A 23,711-nucleotide genomic window follows, 5' to 3' on the forward strand; every position below is an offset into this window, starting at 1 on the left:
TTCTCTTGATGAGCTTCAAGAACTAGTCACCGGAAATGGTTTTCCAACAGTCTTGAAGGAGTTCCCAGAGATGCTTAGCACTTGTTGGCCCTTTTGCCTTCACTCTGCGGTCCAGCTCACCCCAAACCATCTCGATTGGGTTTAGGTCTGGTGACTGTGGAGACCAGGTCATCTGGCGTAGCACCCCATCACTCTCCTTCTTAGTCAAATAGCCCTTACACAGCCTGGAGGTGTGTTTCGGGTCATAGTCCTGTTGAAAAATAAATGATGGTCCAACTAAACGTAAACCGGATGGAATAGCACACCACTGCAAGATGCTATGGTAGGCATGCTGGTTCTGTATGCCTTCAATTTTGAATAAATCCCCAACAGTGTCAGCAGCAAAGCACCCCCACACCATCACACCTCCTCCTCCATGCTTCACGGTGGGAACCAGGCATGTAGAGACCATCCGTTCACCTTTTCTACAAAGACACGGTGGTTGGATCCAAAGATCTCAAATTTGGACTCATCAGACCAAAGCACAGATTTCCACTGGTCTAATGTCCATTCCTTGTGTTCTTTAGCCCAAACAAGTCTCTTCTGCTTGTTGCCTGTCCTTAGCAGTGGTTTCCTAGCAGCTATTTTACCATGAAGGCCTGCTGCACAAAGTCTCCTCTTAATAGTTGTTCTAGAAATGAGAAGGTGTGTCCAAACGTTTGGTCTGTACTGTATATGTCCCCTTCCTGCTATATATATGTATCTCTCCTGTCCCCATCTTATAATATATACTCCCCTCCTAGTATATATGTCCCCCTAGTGGTATAGGGGGGACAGTTGAAACCAGAAGGTTACATACACTATCTAAAAAGACACATATGCATGTTTTCTCAATATATGACATGAAATCTGCATAAACCTTTTCCATTTTAAGGTCAATTAGGAACCAAAATTATTTATATTTGCCAAATGCCAGAATAATTGAGAGAGAATGTTTTAAGGCATTTGTATTACTTTCTGCAAAATCAAAAGCTTACATTCATTTCATTAGTATTTGGTACCATTGCCCTTAAACTGTATGACTTGGGTCAAATATTTTGGATATGATTCTACAAGCTTCTCATAATAGTAAATAGTGATGGGCGTACCCGGATTGCAAAAGTCCAGATCTGCTCGGGTTCAAAAGTACCTGTGCACCAACTCCAGAGTTCTCAGGGAACTCCGGGTAACGATCTGGATCCAGCAACTCGGGTAATTAAAAAAATAAAGTAAAAATAAAGAAAAAAAGGGGAAAGCAGGTGCGCTATACTTTCTGAATCTCATGGGCGGCTGAAACACTGTTTCCCAGCCACCTCATACAACCTCTGGAGCTGCTCATTATTCTTCACATACGCCTTTGTACAAACCCAACGTGTCGAGTGTTCCTCTGGTAAGGTCTTTTAGCATGTAACTGTGCTGCATTAATACTTGGGCTGTCTATGGGTTTTTTTTGTACATTTGATTTGTGGATCAGGGTGTACTCATTATTGTATTATTTAGGATCACTGTAATATCATTTTTGTGTCACTTTGTGACTTTTTTTTATTATTGTGGTTATATTTCACTATTATTATTTTGTACTTTCTGTTTTATGTATAATTTTTTGCCATTGTAAGGTAATGCTAGCATACATTTACCCACGCATGCTTTTTCAGGACTTATAACCACACATGAATACATCAACAGAGAGCCACCAGAGGTACATAAATACATCACAAGAGCCTCCATCAGTACAGAAACACAGCATCAAAACCCTTATCAGTACAGAAATACATCACCAGAACCACCATATTTACAGAAATAATCACTAGAACCACCATAGGTACAGAAACAAAACATCAAAATGCCCATCAGTACACAAATACATCACCAGAACCACCATAGCTGTGGCCTCATACTATCCCCCAATAAAGTCCTTTCTACATACCGCCCCCACCCACACTACCCAGTCGTGTCTGCATCCATCCCGACCCCACCCTACTCAGTCTTTATAATGTGTAATTTTTCTCATCCCATACAGTCTTATAACGACCTCTGTACCCATCACCTCCTTGCTTCCCATACTATGTCAGCACCCATCCCCCTCCTCATACTGTGTCCGCAACCTTCCCCCTCACTCCTCATGCTGTGTTCGCACCCATCCCCCTCACTTCTCATACTGCATCCAAACCCATCCCCCATCTCAAACTGTTTCCACTCATCTCCCCACTCCTCATACTTTGTCTGCAAACATCCCCCCTCTCCTCATACTGCGTCCAAACCCATCTCCCCTCTCATCCTGTGTCCGCACTAATCTCCCCACTCCTCATACAGTGTCCGCAAACATCTGTACTCTCATACTGCAACCAAAACCCCTCTCATACTGTGTCCGCACGCTTCCTCCTCACTCCTCATACTGCGTTCAAACCCATTCCCCCCTCACTTTTCATACTATGTCCGCACACATCCCCCTCACTTTTCAAATGGTGTCCGCACCCATCCCCTCTCACTTCCCATTCAGTGTCCGCACCCATCCCCTCGACTTTTCATACTGTATCCGTACCCATCCTACCCTCATTCTCCCCATACTGAGTCTCTAAATTTAACCCATAGCTCCCTATACTCCTCCTCCATTTGATCTTCATACTATGTGTGCACTTATCACCCCCTTGCTCCTCATTCTGGGTTCTCAAATGGCCCTGTTTGCTCCACATACACACCCCTTCCCACCGTCCCCTAATTACTTTCAATCTTCGGTGTCTTCAGCTCCATTTTATCACTTTCCACCAGCTCTGTGCACACTTTTGCGATGGTGAGTGACGTCAGCAGCATAATTAGCTGACTGGCTCACATTGCTGACGTTGCTGGGTTGGGGCTTGTACTGGCGTCTTATAGACACTAGTACAGATGATCCCTGGGAACCAGCGCTGACGATTCTCTGACCCACAGTCAGCTTGATAGCAGCTCAAAGAATATCCGAATCCCATGCAGCCTTTGGGGAGACACCATGGATCCCCACATCAGGCACCCCCCTGCAAGGTGCGCCCACCTTCCTCTTCTACATATGGCTCTGGTCCTCTGCCCCTGGGGCTGGGTGAGTAGAAGAATGAAAGAGGAGTGGCCCGGGTTGCCAGCGTATCCAGGCCCCCATGTGTGCTTCTGCTAATCGGGTGTGCTCTCCAACACTCACCCAGACAGGGGCTGGGGTCAGGTCGGCAGCCCCCCTCTGCCCCACTGACCCTGACTCTTGTCCAGCACATGGCTAATTTGCATGCTCTGATCCTTTGCATGCAAATTAGCTATGTATAGTAGCCGAAGCAACACTGCTGGGCCCCTCTGCTGCAACTGTGGCTGGGGCTCGGTGAAGAGGGGGGCCCGGCCAGCCCAGGGCTTAAAAAAGTTAAGTAATTATACACAGCCTAGCCGGGCCCCTCTCTTCACGGGGCCCCCCTACACCAGTCACAGTTGTAATGCCCTGATGGTGACTCTGATTATTCATATGTTGTGTATCTGCTTCTAATGTTACTATTTCTTTAATAAAGATGTAATTTATTATCATCATTTGAGTAGTCTTTTTCTATAGGTTTATATTTTTACTGATGGACTACTTTTTGGTCTGTACTATTGGTATTCTGACCATTGATTTTTTGAGTTGTGATCAATATTGTAGGTTTTAGTTTGTGCTCATTATCCTTCATGCATATGCACTGCTTTCCCTGCCTACCGGTAGTCCCTGCGTCTCTGGTGACAGTCAGACAGTGCCACCACCCTGTGTGACAGCATGTCTCACTGCAACCAATCACAGGCGTTATATGCGTATCTATTAGTATAATAATAAATTGGAGCAGGGTTCTCCCATATTATGATACCAAACAGATATAAAGCATATGGCTACAGGCTGCAGCCCCCTCAATTAGAAGCGACATCCTGGTACTTTACCCAGCTCATCACGATTGCCCTGGTGCAGTGGCAGTCGGGATAATATAGAGTTAATGACTGCTCACAGCTGCCACTAAGCTTTAGATTAGTAATAAGAGACATCTATGAGACCCCCTATTACTAATCTGTAAGTGAAAAGAAGTAAACACAAACAACAAAAAATTCTTTATTTGAAATAAAATACAAAAAAATCTCTTTCACCCCAGAACACCCCTGCATGTCCAACACACGAGGTCGCATGACAATTCCAGCTCTACTACATTAATGAAGTCACAGCGCGTGGGCATAGAACATGACTGCCCACTGTGGGCTTCAGGCAGTGAGTGACTGAGCCGCAGCGATGAGCGGTGACATAACTCAGTTTATTTGTGGTGGTCACGGATGGAGGTTCCCACGGTACCCCACCTGTGACCACTGGTAACCTGACCTCAGGTAACCTCATTAAACTCAGCGAGGTCACTGAGTTCACAAATCTGTATCAATTAGCAGAAAACTGTGTTGTTTTTTTTTGCCAAGAGATGCAGATTTGGTACTGAAAATTTTAGATCATATTCCTGCACCCAATCTATACCTCCTGGCAAAAAAATCGCATCAAAACCGCATCATAACACTTAATGGGTTCAGTTTGTGAATGGCTCTGCTGCCTGCAGTGAATATAGGACCACAAGGTCCAGACACTAGGTGATGGGCTCCGTCCTGTGAGTGACTCTCCTGCCTGCAGGGGATGTAGCACCACAAGTTCCAGGCACTGGGTGATATGCTCCGTCCTAAGAGTTGCTCTGCTGCCTGCAGTGAATATAGTACCACAAGTTCCAGGCACTAGGTGATGGGCTTTGTCCTGTGAGTGGCTCTGCTGCCTGCAGGGGATGTAGCACCACAAGTTCCAGGCACTGGTGATGTGCTCTATCCTTTATGTGGCTCTGCTGCCTGCAGTGAATGTAGCACCATAAGTTCCAGGCACTGGGTGATATGCTCTAGCCTTTATGTGGCTCTGCTGCCTGCAGTGAATGTAGCACCATAAGTTCCAGGCACTGGTGATGGGCTCCGTCCTGTGAGTGGCTCTGCTGCCTGCAGTGAATGTAGCACCACAAGTTCCAGGCACTGGTGATGTGCTCTATCCTTTATGTGGCTCTGCTACCTGCAGTGAATGTACCACCATAAGTTCCAGGCACTGGGCTCCCTCCGTCCTGTGAGTGGCTCTGCTGCCTGCGGTGACGTCACTGGGCGCGCAGTTCAGGCTGCAGCGCTGTATAATAACGCAGAGTGAGATGCTGCAGGCAGTGAGAGCGGAGGCGGCACCGGGCGCACTGTCAGTCACATCTGCGCCGTCCGGCCACACCGAGGACTTACCGTACAACATGGACCCGTCCCGGAGCTGCCTGCTAGTGTGCTGCTTTCTGTGCACTCTGCAGCTCGTTAGCGCAGCCAGGCTGGGGAAGCAGCAGCACCGGAGCTGTCCCGGCCCCTGTGTGTGCGATCAGGACGGGCTGAGGATGAGAGCGGACTGCGCAGACCGGGGGCTCACTGCCGTGCCAGCCAATGCCAGCACCTTCACCGCCTACCTGTAAGTGGCACACGTGCCCACCACCTCCTGTATCTGTACTCCTCATCACTGCCTTGGAAATGATGCCCATAGCGCCTCCGTGCACCGCGGCGCTGCTGGTGCCATGTGCTGTGTGATGCAGATGTAGCCTGCCCTGGGCATCCGTGCCTCAGAGACCGCACATCCTCATGGCTCACCCGAATGGGCAGCTTCCAGGGCGGCATTAATTACACTGATATCTGTGATAATGGTTATATATATGGTTAGATATATTGCAATTTTATATATATATATATATATATATATATATATATATATATATATGTGTGTGTGTATATACACACACACACACACACACACACGTGTATCACCCTCTCTATATATGTATAGTTAATGCCATACTATATAGAGAGAGCTAGGGAGTGAGGGATTTATATATTTTATATATATATATATATATATATATATACGTATATATATATAAAATATATATGTGCTTGTGTTGCTATTATTAGTATAGTATATATATAGAAATGTAATAGTAATAACTATATATTTTATTTATTTATTATATAAAAATGTGCATGTATATATATATATATATATAAATATAAAAATGTGCGTGTGTATATATATATATATATATATATATATATATATATATGAAAAAAATAATAACTATATGTGTTTCTATTGCCAAAAATGTCTCTTGGTGTACTTAATGCTATGCTGAAAATCGCCATTCTTTTTGAATTATTTTGTAGATGATCCATACTGATGGGCACACGGACAGTCCATTATTCAATGTCTCCTATGTAATCAGAGCATAATCCGTGCAGCCAACCTGAATGTTTATTCTCTGGGCAATTTATTCCCCCAAAAAACTTAGTTGACCAATAATATTTTAACTGGGAAAAAAATAGAAATCCAAAATGAATGAGAGATAAGTGATATATGTCTATAAAATGGTGACAATTGTTATTTCCATTGACTTGATCGATTATCACCAGCCCATAAAAATCCTGCGCTTTTGTTTTTTTTTTTTTAATGGACACCTATAAGGCGCTTTATTTTTCCAACTGTCCATATATGTATGGCTTGAAAAGTGTTGTAAATAACGTAGTATCAAACAGTGCAAATTGTGATAGTTTCTGACTATGGGGTCTCTAGCCATTGGGGGTATAGTAGGTACCAGTTTCTGGGTTACTTACATTCACATCCAGTAATTGATTAGTAGATTAAACAATATTCTGCTTGTAAATTATAAAGACATCTTTACTGCGTCCAGCTGCCCCCTTTATAAGTCAGGGATCACAGCCCAGAAAATAGGACTATCCGGTGATAAGAGGAATCACCGGGAGCAGCTTTGCTGTAAATCAGGGATGAGCTCTCCAGTGTAAATCAGGGAGATCACAAGGAGCCTGGTGCTGTGTGGATGAGCCAGATAAATCAGATAGTCACATGTAATGGTGGTAAGTAGGTAAATTACTAATCTAGGGTCAAGTTCAGTAGCAGACCATGTGTGGCAGGAGAAGGCATAAAATAGTAGTGGAAAACCGGTTTATTGTTTATTATACTAATGTATATTATACTATGAATTCTTTATTATAAATTGTTTATTGTATTGTTTCAGTAGTGACCGTCTACTATAGAAATCATCAGCCCTTTCTATCCGTAGACAAAAGTGCCCTTGTGATTGTCGATTATGGTATATATTGCAATGCTCCAAACTAGTGCCCGCTGGTGTGCCCCCGGTGTAATGAGCTTCCTAGAAAGCACCACTGCTCAGACAGCTCTAATGATGGGCTGATAAATGTACAGCTCCTAGTGTCTATCAATTCATCAGAACCCCTGTGGTGTATGGAAGAATGCAATGTGTGCTGTACCCCTGCCAATCTAGGGCCATTTGGCAGCCACCAATCTAGTATATTGTAAATATCTTCCTTATCGTGTGGTATTAGGAAAACAAGATCCCAGACTGATTTCTGAGAGCGGTTGTATTGGGCTTTTATAGTTACACCTTTGTGAGATATTTCTTATGCAATCATAGGAAGTTACACACCAGCCTTGTAAAAGATTGCACTAATGAAGTAAACACCTGCACAGAAATCACAGAATGCCACGTAAAGAAGGTATTTACCTGGCATACATTCCCCTTCTAGTGGTATTTTTTATATAGGAGGAGGTGGGCTGTGTCTATCTCCTGGATTACTCTTGTAATTCTATTTTGTAGCACTTCAATCCGCCATATAACCTGCTTAAAGGAAGCAAAATTACAGAAAGTCCATATTATTTTCAGTAACAAAGAGTTGCTTATCTTGTGGGGGGTGGTATGTGGGATGTAATATTATTTGCTCTGCTAATGTTGATACAGTGTGAACTTTCATGATGATCTACAATGCAGTCCCCCTCCTTGTCAGGGTTATTGCAAGTGAGCCAAGGGGAAATGTTGATTACAGTTGCAAAAACTTTATCTCTACCTTTGGTTTATGAGACGAGTCTTTGAAGTGTGCAAGTAATCTTTAACTGCGATATTAAAACAAAGGAGACATGTGAAGTTGCCATACAGGAAAGCTTTGCATACTAACTATGATTGTTACATTGCACATCTACCCTCAGACCCTGCAGGTGTGTTAGTTATAGCACCTAGTGAGTAAAGCCGGGACCCTTGGAGCTGAGCTTGCCAATGCAGCAGAGTGGGATCTGGTTAAAACCATTTTTCATGCTGTTATCAATAGGTTAAGATAGGATTAAAGCCTTATAAGCTACATTTTCTAATACCCAAAAGAAATAGTTGAATAATAAATTGCATTCCAGTAAATATGTATACAGTAAATCATACATATTACTAAAAGAATAAGGGCACCATTCCACAGGAGAGGACCCTGTCTTACGGGTTTGTGCTCAGAATAATTACCTTGCTCCGTTGCATGTATAGTTACTTGTTCATCATTCACTTATGTGATATCAGTTGATTGCCTCACTCTATTTCTATGGACATATATACTATGTGCCCACTCCTGCTGGTTAGTTTGCCAATTTTTACTGTATTATCTATCTTCCGGTGCTTCATTTTTTAATCAATAAAATTTTAATATATACAATCTGTAATTCATGGGCTTATGACATTTTATTTCTTGCCTGTTGTTGATATTGCTAAAAGAGTAAAGGCAATAATACTATCATATTTCCAATATATTAATTTAATCCTGTGATCAAATCAGAATTTCTAGAAAAAATATCTACAATATCTATCTATCTATCCTGTCTAATCTAATCTATCGATTATCTATCTATCCATTCATCTATTATCTGTCTATATATTCATCTTTCCATCCTATCCCTCTATCTATCCATCTATCTATCCATCTATCTATCTATCCCTCTATCTATCTATCTATTATCTATGTACAATATCTATCCATCTATCTATCCATCTATCTATCCCTCTATCTATCTATCTATCTATTATCTATGTACAATATCTATCCCTCTATCTATCTATCCCTCTATCTATCTATCTATCTATCATCTATGTACAATATCTATCCTATCTAATCTATTCTATCTAGATATTATCTATCTATTCATCCATCTATCTATCAATTATGTATCTATGTATTTATATATCTATCTGTCTATCTATTTTATCTATGTACAATATCTATCTATCTATCTATCTATTCAGCTACATCATAGCTGTCTACCTATCAGGCTGTCTATCATGATAATTATAAGACATAATTGAAAATCTTATAATGAAAAGGCTTGTAAAACCATTTTCCAGATTGGCCTGAAATGCGTCGAGATAGTGTGTGTCACCATACATTGGGTCATAGTAATGTTGAGCGTGCAGATCTATCAGGCAGACAGTAAATTGTTATTGGGGCTACCCTTATATTTCTGAACAATGTCCGTTGTGTGCACGGTTTATGAGACTGAGGATACGTCTCTTATGAAGAGGAGCGTCTTCTCTATGCTTGTGTGGTCGCTTCCGACATCCTGCTTCAATGTTGTGTGCTTGTTTTGATGCCCTAATCCCAGGGTTCTGTTTTCTCGTGTGAAGAGCGCTGAATCTTCCAGATACACTGAATTGCCGTTGATGTTGGTTTATTTCATTTCTGCTCGGATTCCTTGCTTCAGATGAGGTGCTTTTAAAGCTGGGAAAGGTGTTCCCAATAACAACAGTGGCTTGAGTAAATATGATACCTTTGTCTGGTAACTTCTATATAGATCAAAGACACTTCTTAGACCACTCAGGTGTCTCCTTAGAAATTCAGCTTCACTATTTTACCTGACAATGACCGTTTTGTGGAAATGCGATTATTCTGCTCCCACAATGAATATTATTTTGTGCTTGCTAAATAATAGATTGTATTTATGGCTAATATGACCTGACGAGTAATCCTCTAGGTGTAATCCTGCAGCGTGTACAAATTAATTTATGGTGCCTGAAGCCTTTTAGGATAATGAGACTTGCCAAAGATGACAAGAAGCTGACTGGGATTCAAATGAAATAATCCTACCAATAGACAAACTATTTTCAAGGGTTTTAACATGATATCCACTTTCATAGCTATAGTCTACGGCCTTCAAAGCTTGTTTATGATGTAGTAAGAGTCATCTGATAGTTTACGTGCCTAAATTCCATTAAGAAATAACTAGGCTCTCTCAGAATACAGATGCGGCCCATATATTGTAACTTTTTCCATTTTAAGGACCCTCGAAAAATGTAGCCATGCTATCTAGAATGTAACAGCAATCCCAAATACAGTGAATCCGTGGAAAGCCAAAGAACAAATATTTGGAATTATGGTGTGACTTTCAAACAAAATAACAAGAGCCATGTAAAGTAACACCCTTAGATAGTTTTACCAGTGAAATCAGCAACCTATTTAGCTATCGATTCCTTACAGATGATGGGATTACCTGACGTTCATTAAACTAGCTGACTTTTATAGGACATTCTTTTTTAAATACTATATAACAAGCTGCATTTCTGTCCGTTCACAGTCTGATGGCAAATATCTCAGGATATTTTCAGTCCTTGATTCCTCCCCACTTAGGTGTTACATTCTGGAGGCATGATATCACCAACTCCCCAAGATAAAGAGTATATATTATTGCAAAGGTACAATTTATTGTCTTTATTACATTTGCGTCCTTAAGGCATTCTTGCGTTCATTATGTCTTCTTCTAAAATGTTTAGAGGATTAATTTACTCTCTGTAACTGAGGCCAAGTGTAGCAGAGAAAACTCCGCTTCACTTTCTCATACTGTAAAAAGCAAGAAAAGGTTAGAACATCGGAGGAACAATAAGTTCCAGCATTAGCGTTATGTGATATCGCTTCAAACAGTGGAAAATAGGAAATCTCAGTGTGACAGCTATTGTGCGCTGCACACACCTTTTAGCAGTCCTGTTCTTGTTACAGCTCCTCACAAATGCCATTCTTGCTAGGCATGCTGAAAGCATTGCTACTCTATTTATTTCCGTGCCATTATCAGGATTCATAGTAAGTGCAGTTGCATAATCATTTACTTTGTAGTATTTTCACGGCATATAATGAGTAAGGAGAGGTTGTGCGCAGTTAATCATCATACTGGAGTCATACACACCATTGTTAATGAATGACAGTTTATAGCTCGGTATAAAAGCATATTTGATGTAGCATGCGGCACAATACTAGAGCACACTTTTCTCTTTCCACATGCTCCTGGTAGCCGCCGTAATAGTGTAAACATGTGTGAAATAAGCCGCGTGGATTCTGGCGACAAGGCGTATAAGCTGCAGCAATATTGTTATGATCAATGGACACGTTCCCTTTTATGATGTTGTAAAGACTCTCTTCTTGTAAAAACTTGTACAGAAGTTACAACGTAAAGATATGAGGCTAGTAGGCCCAATGCACTGAGGCTTAATATCGCACCCTTCACGATTAGTCATTTAAAATTAGAATATTATCCCTACTACAGTTTCTGTAGAGATACAAGAATATAAGGTAAAAATGTACCAGGAAAGTCATATATATCAATGAAATAACCCACAGTGACCAATGATTTTTACAGTATATTAGAATGGGAAGAAAAGAAGTTTGAAAAAACTCCAGCTGAAAAATCATTGTTTGGCCACTTTTCAGGTTCTAAAAATTGTATTTTTGATATCGATGCCGCCCCCACTGAAAAAAAAGTATAAGGTCTTCAAAGTATTGTGCTGTTCTACAAGTTTAGATCACTACACCGAGAAAAGCTAGAAAGTTTATTCTCCACAATAGCGCTCCTAGAACTAAGAGGTAGGACAGTTTTAACAGAATTGATGAGGGCTGTGTGCACACAATGCATTTTTGTCTCATTTTTTATGCATTTATTTTAGTCCAGTTTTGTCACAAAACTGCAAGCAAATCTTGATGCTAGGAAAGTCAATGAGAAACCTGAAGTATAGTGGACATATTGAGTTTTTTCTCCTTGCAGATTTGATGCAGAAAATAAACTGTACCATGTCAATTGTTTGAGCGTTTTTGCTTGCGTGTTTCACCATTGAAAGCAATGAAAAAAAATGTATACAAATACACGGCAAAACCACATCAAATATGTGTGTTTTTGCGCTGCGGTTTTCCTGCCAAAAGATGATGAAATGGTCCAGAAATGTCTGCAACCAAATACTCAACGTGTGCACATAGCCGTACTCCGTACTGCTCATGCCTTTTTCTGGTTTATAAACATTAAATGACTCTTTATACAAGTGATGAGATAGTAAATATGTCGGCGCTATATAAATAAAATTATTATTGTGAGTTTTGTAAATAACCACAAAACTTTAACGGCTATGAGAGCAGAAACCAGAGAATGAACAACACAATATCTGGCACCCCACACACACACAAAAAGCTGGGTAAACCAGAAAAGAATCCTTTACCAACGCACAAAGAAAAAAATCGGGTATCTTCATGTGAATGGGGTTGTTTAAGCTGGATTTTGGTTAACCCCATCCAGATAAGTAGACAATTGCACAAATAATATCTGACAATATTTTACTAGCTGGACAGCCACAATAATGTATTGGCCAAAGAATTGTGATCTATCCTGCACCAAAGCTTAAATGGAACCAATCACCAGGATTTTCGTATATAAGGTAAAGCCAGTGCTATACTGGTACTATCAGGCTGATTCTATACATCCCATTAGTGGTCAGTTCGGATGTATGGGTTTTAAAATCCAAGAAAGTAAAGTTAATAAAAACAGCAGCTACTTGACTGGCATTTGCAACAGGGCAGATAATAACTGGGTGGGTATTCATCTGGATTCCCGGCCCCCTGCCTGTTGCCTGTTGTTCTTCCCTGTCTCTGGTCGCTATGCTAATTTTACTATTCACTAAGATGGTGTCGGATATGGCGTCTGCGCATATCGCTTACCTCCGGCGCCATCTTTGTGAAGAACGTGTTATCCCCTGCTAATCTATTATTCCGGCTGAGAGGGCGGCGCATGCGCCCTCATATCTTTTGCTCTCATGACCGCGGGAACACGTGCGGTCACAACAAAAGTGGAGACCGCCCCCTGAAACAGCTGATCGGAGGATAGGACAGGAGGAACAATCCGCCACCAGTGTGCCAGCGATATCGGCACCGGATCGCATGGCACGGGGCCAGGTGAGGTAAATTCACAATGGACTCACCTAACCCTATGATGTCAGTGCTGCTAAGCTGGCACGGTGTCCTAGCAGGCTGCTTTGCTGGCACGGTGTTCTCTTCTGCAGCTAATCGTGTCCTCCGATCAGCTGTTCTCCATTTCTGTTGTGACCGCAAGCGCTCTCGAAGTCACAACGAGAGAAAAAGATGTGAGGCTGCATACGCCACCCTCTCAGCTGGAAGAATAGATTATCAGGGGATAACATGTTCTTCACAAAGATGGCGCCGGAGATAAGCGCTATGCGCAGGCGCCGACACCATCTTAGTGAATAGTAAAATTAGTATAGAGACCAGAGAGAGGGAGGAACAACAGGTGGGCGGTGGGAATCTATATGAATACCCACCAAGTTATTTGCTCCTTTGCAAATGCCAATCAAGTAACTGCTGATTTTATAAACTTCAGTTTCTTGGATTTGAAAGCCTAAACATCCGAGCTGACCACTAATGGTATGTAGAGAATCAACCTGATAGTGCCAGTATAGCACTGGCTTTAGCTTATATATGAAAATGCTGATGATTGGTTCTCTTTAAAATCCTATATGACCGAATCATTGTCATTATACTTTTAATAGATTCGTAGCTTTCACTATAGACTTGCACTTCCCGACACTTTTCAGCTTGCGCATTGTACTGTACATTTGGATTAGTGACCATAGTTAAGTTATATATTCTAACATAATATTTCATAGTAAAGGCAGAAAACAAGAATTATACCATTGGAAGTAGCTGAAACGGAGCAGCTTATTTCCTCCTTCCTGGCACAGCATTCACCCATATAGCTCAGCACGTAATGCCCTAAAAGACAACATGTGTACATAAGCAACGCAGGCAAGATGGCAATCAGCATACTCATGTGACGAAAATAGAATAGAAAATATACAGCAAAAAAAAGATTAAAGTGAACCAGTTGCCAGGTCAAAAGTGGACAGTTTTTGCTCTTATTTTATTACTGCTGCTCCCCTAAGTATGCCGTTTTTTTTGCTTTTCTTTTAATTCCACCATGCGGTTTCAAAAATGTGGTCCTTTTGATTTAGAGCTATTTTTTAAGGTTTATACCAAGGGGGCAGAGCTCCCACGATAATAATGCAGAGATGACTAATAACATGCCCCCAGATAATGCTGTAAGCCACTCCCTTGGTAAAAAATATGAAAATTACCAGCAAGTTACCTTTGACCTAATGACAGGTCCTCTTTAAATAAGTGATATATTCAATCTGTAGTGTTCTCTTTAAAGTTACAAAGGTTTTTGCTAGTGAAAAACTATAAAAAAAATTCAATAGAATACAAAGGCATGAAAAAAAGGGACTGACTGTAGTCATCAATAGGATTACTGATAGGAGCGCAAAAGCTGTGAAAACCTTCACTGTATTATCACTGCTTCAGATAACCCCCCCAACATTTACATATATATATGTATATATATATATATATATATACATAATGTAAAGAGGGTAAAATATGTATTGAACATGTAACCAATTTTCTAAGTAAATATATTTGTAAAGGTGCTATTGACATGCATTTCTGACCAGATGGTGGTAACAACCCATGCAATCCTCATAGGCAAAGCAATGAAACCATAAATGTCCATAAATTAAGTGGTGTGTAATAATGAGAAATTTCACCGTATTGAAACATGAAGAAAGAGAGGTGCAAAAAGCCATGGAAACTCTTGACATCATCTGAAATCTATGAGTAATTAGAAATAAATCCTGTAACTTAATGAAAAATAATGTCATCTGATTCAACTGATGACCTATAAAAAGATGTCTCATTACGAAGGTGTCACACAAAAAACATCTCACAAAGGGTAAAACCAGTGAGCTGCCTTAAGACTTTTGCAACCATATTGTTGCAAAACATACTGATGGCATTGATTGCAGAAGTATTTCTAAACTACTGATGATTCCAGTGAGCACTGTTGGGGCCGTAATCCAAAAGTGGATAGAACATCATTTCACCTTAAACTGACCATGACCAGGTGATCCCCGCAACATTTCAGACAGAGGAGTGAAAATAATTATTAAGAAGAGTTGTCCAAGAGCCAAGGACTACCAGTGGAGAGCTACAGAATGACCAGAAATCAGCATGTACAATGGTTTCAAAGAAAACAATAAGTAAAACACTCAACCTCCATTGCCTGTATGCACGCTCACCACGAAAGACTCTATTGCTGAACAAAAATCATGTTTAAGCACGTTTAAAGTTTGCTCAACAACCTTTAGACAAACCTGTTAAATACTGGGTGAATATAGTATGGTCAGATAAGACCAAAATTGAATTATTTGAATGCCATTATACACAGCATGTTTGGAGGCCTAAAGGCAAATCACCCCCAAAACACCATACCAACAGGGTGAAGGTGGGACCATCATGCTGTGGGGCTGTTTTTTATCCTTCCTTCATATAAGTGAAGGAAAAATGAATGCACAAATGTACAGATACATTCTTGATAAAAATCTGCTGCCATCTACCAGGATAATGAATATGAAAAAAGTGAGGACATTTCAGCATGACAATAGTGCCAAACACACAGCCAAAGGAAATTCTCAATTAGAGAAAGAAAATAAAGCTGATAAGATGGCCCTGCCAATCACCTGACCAGAATACAATAGAAAATGTATGGAAAGAACAAAATCTCAGAGTTCATAGAAGGAGCCCATTGAGCCTTCAGGATTTGAAAAGTGATTATGTGGAAGAATGGGCCAAATTCCCACATGAGCAATCCAGTGTCTCCATGCAGGAGGTTATAAACCTGGAGCTCCCCTCCCACCTCCTGTGTAGGACAATTCCCTCCGCAGGGGGTGTGCTAGCTCAAGAGCTGTCCTAATTCGATTTTGACACCTTGATTTTACATTTGCTGGGTCTCCAAGCAGCAGGAAGGGAGGGGTGACATCATGGAGTAGCTGACTGACATGAATAAATGTCATAATTCTCAACATATTTCAGGATGTCCCTCACAAAAGCGTTGATTACATTTCCGTAAGCGTGTTCATTACTTTTCCCTCTGTCATTTTTCAAATGACACATCACTAAATTGGTGATGTGCTCGACTTATTTCTCCCATTGTTTATGTGGGTATATGTTGTATATATATATTCCATTGGCAACACGTTTATAAGCTTTGTCCTTAAGATTTTACTGACTTGGCTGTGTTTGTTAGCAATTTGTGTCCATATGCAAACATTAGTGATGGGCAGACTCAGACTCTAAAATTACGGATCCGCACGGATTCAAAAGTACCCGAGCACCGGCCCTGGGCCTGGAGTTCTGAGAGAAGTTTGGGTAACGATCCGGATTCGGCAACTCGGGTAATTGAAAAAAATAAAGGAAAAATAAAGAAAAAAGGGGAATGATGGCACGTTATACTTACCAAGTTTTCCGTGTTGCTGTAACACTGCTTCCAGGCCACTCACACTACTTCCGGGCCGGTCATTAACTTCATGCATATGCGCTGCTTTCCCCGCCCATTTGCAGTCCCCGCGTCTCTGATTGCAGTCAGATGTGCCCCCACCTTGTGACATCATGTCTGACTGCTTGCAATCACAGGCGCTGTTTGTCCCTATATTGGTGTAAAAAGTAAATAAAAAAAATTAGCTTGGGTCTCCCCATATTACGATACTCAGCACAGATAAAGAATACAGCTACAGACTACTGCTCCCAGCCATGTGCTTATCTTGGCTGTGTATTAAAATAAGAGGGACCACACGTGGCTTTTAAACAGTTATTTAAATAAATAATTTTAAAAATCGGCGTCCCCCACAATTTTGATACCCAGCCATGATAAAGCCAACAGCTGTGGGCTGATATTCTCAGGCTGGGAGACTCATGGTTATTGGACCCCCTGAGACTAAAAATAGCAGCCTGCAGCCGCCCAGAATTGTTGCATTAATTAGATGTGACAATCCCGGAACTTTACCTTGTTCATCCCGATTGCCCTAGTGCAGTGACAATCAGGGTAATAAGGGATTAATGATAGCTCACAGCTGCCATTAAGCCCCAGATTAGTAATGGGGATGGTCTATGAGACCCCCATTACTAATCTGTAAGTAAAAAGAAATGAAAAAAACACTACAAAAAATCCTTTATTTAAAAAAACGCACCCTCTTTCTCACCTTTATTAACTCCAACAGCACCCAGTTCTGACGTAATCCATATGCGTTCCAACAACGATTTCAGCTCTGCTACATACATACTGAAGGGCACAGTGCACAGGGACAGAACATGACCACAGGCTGTGGGCTTCAGGCAAAGGACTGATCTGCATGATTAGTGGTGATATCACTCAGTTTATCTGCGGTCATAACTGGAGTTTCCCATGGTACCCCAGCTTTGTTCCCATGGTACCCCCAAATCTAGTGCAGACCTTTCAGCACTAAAATTGCACCTCCTGGCAAAAAAACGCACCGAAATGGTGTCAAAACCTTTTTGTGCAATTTTTGGCCAAGAGAAGCAGATTTGGTGCTTACATTTTTACACCATATTCCTGCACCCAATTTACACCTCCTGGCAAAATATCACATCACTATCACATCAAAACCGCATGGTGTGTTGATGCGATTTTTGCCAGGAAGTATAGATTGTGTGCAGGAATATGCTGTAGAAATTTCAGCACCAAATCTCCATCGCTTGGCAAAAAAACCCCGCGGTCTCTGCCAGGAAAGGCAGATATGTGAACTCAATTACCTCACCTGAGCTGAGATCCTTGAGTTTAATGAGATCACCTGAGGTCAGCAAACACACCATGCGGTTTTGATGTGATAGTGATGTGATATTTTGCCAGGAGGTGTAAATTGGGTGCAGGAATATGGTGTAAAAATGTAAGCACCAAATCTGCTTCTCTTGGCCAAAAATTGCACAAAAAGGTTTTGACACCATTTCGGTGCGTTTTTTTGCCAGGAGGTGCAATTTTAGTGCTGAAAGGTCTGCACTAGATTTAAGCACCAAAGTTGCACTTCCTGGCAGAAAACTGCTCCAAAACTGCTTGAAAACTGTTTTTGTTCATTTTTTGCCAAGAGATGCAGATTTGATTTAGACCTCCGACACACATCCGTGAAAAACACGCATGTGTGTTACATTCCGTTTTTCGGGTCCGTTTTCCGTTTTTTAAGTCCATTTTTATGGTACGTGTGGCATCCGTGGGAATTGAGTATGCTAGCCATGTGTGCGTGTTGAATGTCCGTGTGTGTGTGAGATACATAAGTGACATGTCCATGTGTTGCCCATGTGAAATGTTCCATGTGTGATGCACAATGACGTTGATACATGTCAGCTGACAGCAGACAGCGACGCGCGATGAGAATGAACTCGGGTGAACTTCACCCATGGATGGCTTTTTCGGGCTTAATAAAGTAGTGAACGAGGGTATTTGTTAGTGTTTATTATTCCAAATAAAGGATTTCTTCGGGTGTATGTGTTTATTTACTGTAACTTACAGATTAATCATGGTAGGTATCTCGGGGAGACGCCTGACATGATTAATCTTGGATTTAGTGGCAGCTATGGGCTGCTGCCATTAACTCCTTATTACCCCGATTGCCAACGCACCAGGGCAAATCGGGAAGAGCCGGGTAGAGTCCCAGAACTGTCGCATCTAATGGATGCGGCTATTCTGGGCGGCTGCTGGTTGATATTGTTAGGCTGGGGGGCTCCCCATAATTTGGGGCTCCACATCCTGAGAATACCAGCCTTCAGCCGTTTGACTTTACCCTGGCTGGTATCAAAATGAGGGGAACCGCACGTCGTTTTTTTTTAAATTAATTATTTAATTTTTTTACTGCTCGATATTGACACGCCCAACGGTGGCTGTGATTGGTTGCAGTGAGACAGCTGTCACTCAGCGTGGGGGCGTTTCTCACTGCAACCAATCATAGGCACCGGTGGGCGGGGAAAGCAGGGAATACGAGATTGATTAATGAGCGGCCGACTTTTTCAAAATAGTAGAAGCCGCCGGAGTTTTTTTAACTGCTGTGCTGTGCTGCACTGTGTCGGTGATCGGGGAACGGTGAGTTGAGAGAGGGGGGAGACTGACTGACAGACTGAGAGAGGCACAGACAAGACAGAGAGACCGACCGACGGACTGAGGGAGATTAACCGACATAGACAGAAAAAGAAAGAATGATCGACATCGCTAGAAAAAAGGACAGAACGTACACTGAGCATACGGAGAGGCATCCGTGTCACTTACGTGTGCTCACGGACCCATAGACTTCCATTGGGTCTGTGTGTGCGTGTTCCGTGCAGAAAACGGACATGCTTCCATGCAAAATGGATGCACATACGTATCACGGACATGGACACACGGACCGTATGGAATAACGCACGTGTGACCTCAAATATAGCATAACATTTGGTGCACGTGTGACCTTAAACATAGCATAACATTTGGTGCACGTTTCTCCGTGTCTCCGGTATATACGGAAACGGACCAAACACGCATGTGTTTCACGGGTGTGTGTTTGAGGCCTCAAACTGTTTTTATTTTTCAGCAAGGATAAAAAGGACAATAAAGCAAAGCAAAACAAAGCAGAACTGTTGTATATGTTCGAATAAAATCCAAAAGTTTTAGATCAATTCTGATCGAAACGTGTCTGGTGTTTCTTTTTCCATAATAGGGTTTTCTTAAACCCATTAAACCCATTAAAATTTTGGATTTTAGTCTTAACAAGTTTATCTGAAGCATGATCATTCACTTTTTTTCCCTTGGTATTACACTGAGACAGCAGCAGGATCCTGTGCCTCCAGACATCGGAGTTGAAGATGTTTATTGTAGGGTGAGCTGGACTTTTTTTGTATCCTCAGTATAAATTTCAGCACCAAATTTGCATCTCTTGGCAAAAAAATAAACAAAAACGGTTTTGACACCATTTCAGAGTGGTTTTCTGCTAGGTGGTGCAAATTGGTGCTGAAATCTGATGTAGATATTTCAGCACCTAATTTGCACCTCCAGAAGATGCAAGTCTGTGAACTCAGTGACCTCACCTGAGGTGAAGTCACTGAGTTTAATGAGGTCACCTGAGGTCAGTTTACCTGTAGTGAGGCCCGTGGGAACCTCTAGCTATGACCGCAAATAAACTGAGTGACGTCACCGCTCATAACTGCAGCTCATTCATTCTCTGCCCACAGCGTGCGGTCATGTTCTGTGCCTTCAGTAACGTAGAACAGCTGGAATCGTCATGGGACCTCGTGTGGATTACATCAGAACTGGGTGTTTTGGGGGTTAAAGAGGTGTTCTTTCAGTTTTGTTTCAAATAAAGCATTTTTTCTGAGTTTTGTGTTTATTTATTTTCACTTACAGATTAGTAATGGGGGTCTGATAGATGCCTCCCATTACTAATCTAGGGCTTAGTGGCAGCTCTGAGCTGTCATTAGCCCCTTATTACCATAATTGCCACTGCAAAAGGACAATCGGGATGAGCCGGGTAAAGCTACGGGATTGTCACATCTAATGGATGTTACAGGCTACTATTTTTAGGATGAGGGGCCCAATACCATGGGTCATTGCCAGTGTCTGTGCTTGAAAGCAGTCAGACATGCAGTCACACAGGGTGGGGTAGTGTCTGACTGCAACCAATCACAGACGCCAAGACTGCCGGTGGGCGGGGGAAGTAGTTCATGCATCTGCTATAATGTTTGTGGTTTTAGATGGCTCGAGTTAAAATATCTAGTTATAGGTATAGTCTTTTGTCCTCATTTTCGACAGCTTCTGTTTCGTTTTTGTTTTTTTTTCTCTCCTGGGTGCCTCCAGTCCCCAGTCATGGCTCCCAATGTATTTGTCAGCCACTATGTAAAAAGACAGTGTTATGTGAAATTAACAAATAAATGAACTGACTGGTTGGCTGAATGGGACATATTGAGCTATGGAGCAACAGGCACAGTAAGAAAATGTGTGGTTTCCCCATTGTCTTCTCTCATTCAGAGAAAATATAGTTTATGCCCACTTCACATTGGGTGGCTAGAACAACTCAGTTGTCAACTTATTTATTACTTTTCATACTGTGTTGCATATTTGCATCTTGTACACCAGAACTACCTTGTAGCAAAAAAGAGAAGATTCTTAACTACAGATTATAAGCCCCCCTACCTGTAATTTTGTGCTGCTCATTAAATATTACTGTGCTTTTGATAAAATATATCTAGTATTTACCTGATCTGTTAGCTCTACTGAAGTATACTTAATAAAACTTTCTACTTCTACTCTAGTTTCTAATATATATGAGTAAATATATATATTATATATATACATACACAGTGTATGTACTGTATATGAAACTTAAATAGCTGTTGCAAAAACCCAATTTGTTGTAAAGAAAAAAGGTTAACATTAATAGGGGTGCCCAAACGTTTTCATATAACTGTATATATATATATATATATATATATATATATAAAGTTGAGTGTATGTGTGTGTGTGTATGTGTGTCCGCTAAAGGAATCCGCACCGTCGCATTTACAATCACGAAATTTTGCACAGACACCCCATGTGACCCAGGGAATGTCATAGACTATGTTTGGGCGGCAAAATTTAACTCCGCGCTTTATAATTACTCGCCAAAAATCCTGCCGCCATTAAAGTGAATGGAGGTGGGAGTTATAGGAACAAAATAAACTGTTAGTATAAAAAGCATGTGTGAAAAAAAGAGACAGAAAAGGACAGAGATAGAGACAGAAAGAGACAGCTGGGAAACGAGACAGCCCTGGAAAGAGACAGCCGAGCAAAGAGACAGACGGGCAAAGGGACAGACGGGCAAAGGGACAGACGGGCAAAGGGACAGACGGGCAAAGGGACAGACGGGCAAAGAGACAGACGGGCAAAGAGAGAGATGGGCAAATAGACAGCTGAGCAAAGAGACAGCCGAACAAAGAGACAGCCCTGGAAAGCGACAGCCCTGGAAAGCGACAGCCCTGGAAAGAGACAGCCCTGGAAAGAGACAGCCGGGCGCATAGTGACAGACGGGCAAAGTGACAGACGGGCAAAGTGACAGACGGGCAAAGAGACAGACGGGCAAAGAGACAGACCTAGAAAGAAACAGACCTAGAAAGAGACAGATGGGCAAAGAGACCGACGGCCAAAAGAGACAGTCCTGGAAAGAGACAGCCCTGGAAAGAGACAGCCCTGGAAAGAGACATCCCTGGAAAGAGACAGACGGTGAAAGAAACAGACAGGGAAAAAGACAGAAAGGAAAAGAGACAGACGGGGAAAGAGACAGACGGGAAAGGGACAGCAGCCGGGCAAAGACACAGCCCTAGAAAGAGACAGCCCTGGAAAGAGACCGACGGGCAAAGAGACAGACCTAGAAAGAGACAGACGGGGAAAGAGACAGCCGGGCAAAGAGACAGCCGGTTAAAGAGACAGCCAAGCAAAGAAACAGACCTGGAAAGAGACAGCCAGGAAAAGAGACAGACGGGCAAAGAGACAGCCGGGAAAGAGAGAGATGGGCAAAGAGACAGACCTAGAAAGAAACAGACCTAGAAAGAGACAGATGGGCAAAGAGACCGACGGTCAAAGAGACAGCCCTGGAAAGAGACAGCCCTGGAAAGAGACAGATGGGGAAAGAGACAGTCCGGGAAAGAGACAGCCCGGGAAAGAGACAGACGGGGAAAGAGACAGACGGGGAAAGAGACAGACGGGGAAAGAGACAGAGGGGCAAAGAGACAGCCCTGGAAAGAGACAGACGGTCAAAGAGACAGACGGTCAAAGAGACAGACGGGGAAAGAGACAGACGGGAAAAGAGACAGATGGGGAAAGAGACAGACGGGGAAAGAGACAGCCCTAGAAATAGACAGCCCTGGAAATAGACAGCCCTGAAAAGTGACAGCCCTGGAAAGAGACAGACGGGCAAAGAGACAGATGGACAAAGAGACAGACGGGCAAAGAGACAGATGGGGAAAGAGAGAGACAGACAGACACACACATAGAGACAGACACAGAGATGGAGACAGATAGACTGATACAAATACAGAGAGATAGAAACAGACAGACAGAGACATACACACAGACAGACAAGGAAAGAGACAGACAGAGAGACAGACAGACAGCAACACACATACAGAGACTGGGAGAGAGACAGTTACAATCCCAGGCAACGGCTGGGTACTACAGCTAGTATATATATATATATATATGTAGTTTGTAGTTTTGATGCTTCAGTAGAGACTTATGAATTTCCCATAGTTTATGATCCAACATGTAATCTGTTTGGGCCTGAGTCCGTGCCCAATGTATGAATCAATCATCACTACTGACAACGCATGCTGTACATGGGTCTGTGGTAGTACCGTACTACGTCTCCATAGCACATGTTTAGTTAAAGGGTTTTACCAATTTGGCACAAAGGTCTGCAGTCACTCTTAGTGACTGCAGACTTGTGATTCCTCACATCAGGTTCCCCAGTGCTAGTGGTGAGACCCAGACACACACTTCCAGCCACATACCATCTAGACTAACGCAGCCTTACTCATTTCACTTGTATTGAGAGAAGCCGCACAAGCCTAGTAGGAATGTAGTTGGGAGTATGTAAATGGCAAACTTTCTGTCGCATGACTGTGGC

The 23,711-nt window shown here is 42.1% G+C and overlaps 1 protein-coding gene across 2 annotated transcripts in view; it reads left to right on the top strand.

Annotated features, from left to right (window-relative positions):
• The first annotated feature begins 5,199 nt into the window (after positions 1 to 5,199).
• Positions 5,200 to 23,711, top strand: part of LGR5 (leucine rich repeat containing G protein-coupled receptor 5) — a 273,312-nt gene continuing 254,800 nt past the window's right edge. The window contains exon 1 of one of the 2 annotated variants that reach the window (XM_075344890.1): positions 5,200 to 5,500. In XM_075344890.1, coding sequence (XP_075201005.1) covers positions 5,205 to 5,500 — 296 coding nt within the window. In that variant the 5' untranslated portion in view covers positions 5,200 to 5,204. Of the gene's footprint in view, positions 5,501 to 6,862; positions 6,952 to 23,711 lie in introns of those variants that run through there. The other variant, XM_075344891.1, reaches the window with a different exon arrangement.

Source organism: Anomaloglossus baeobatrachus, chromosome 4, assembly GCF_048569485.1.
Source record: "Anomaloglossus baeobatrachus isolate aAnoBae1 chromosome 4, aAnoBae1.hap1, whole genome shotgun sequence".
Taxonomy (NCBI): Eukaryota; Metazoa; Chordata; class Amphibia; order Anura; family Aromobatidae; genus Anomaloglossus; species Anomaloglossus baeobatrachus.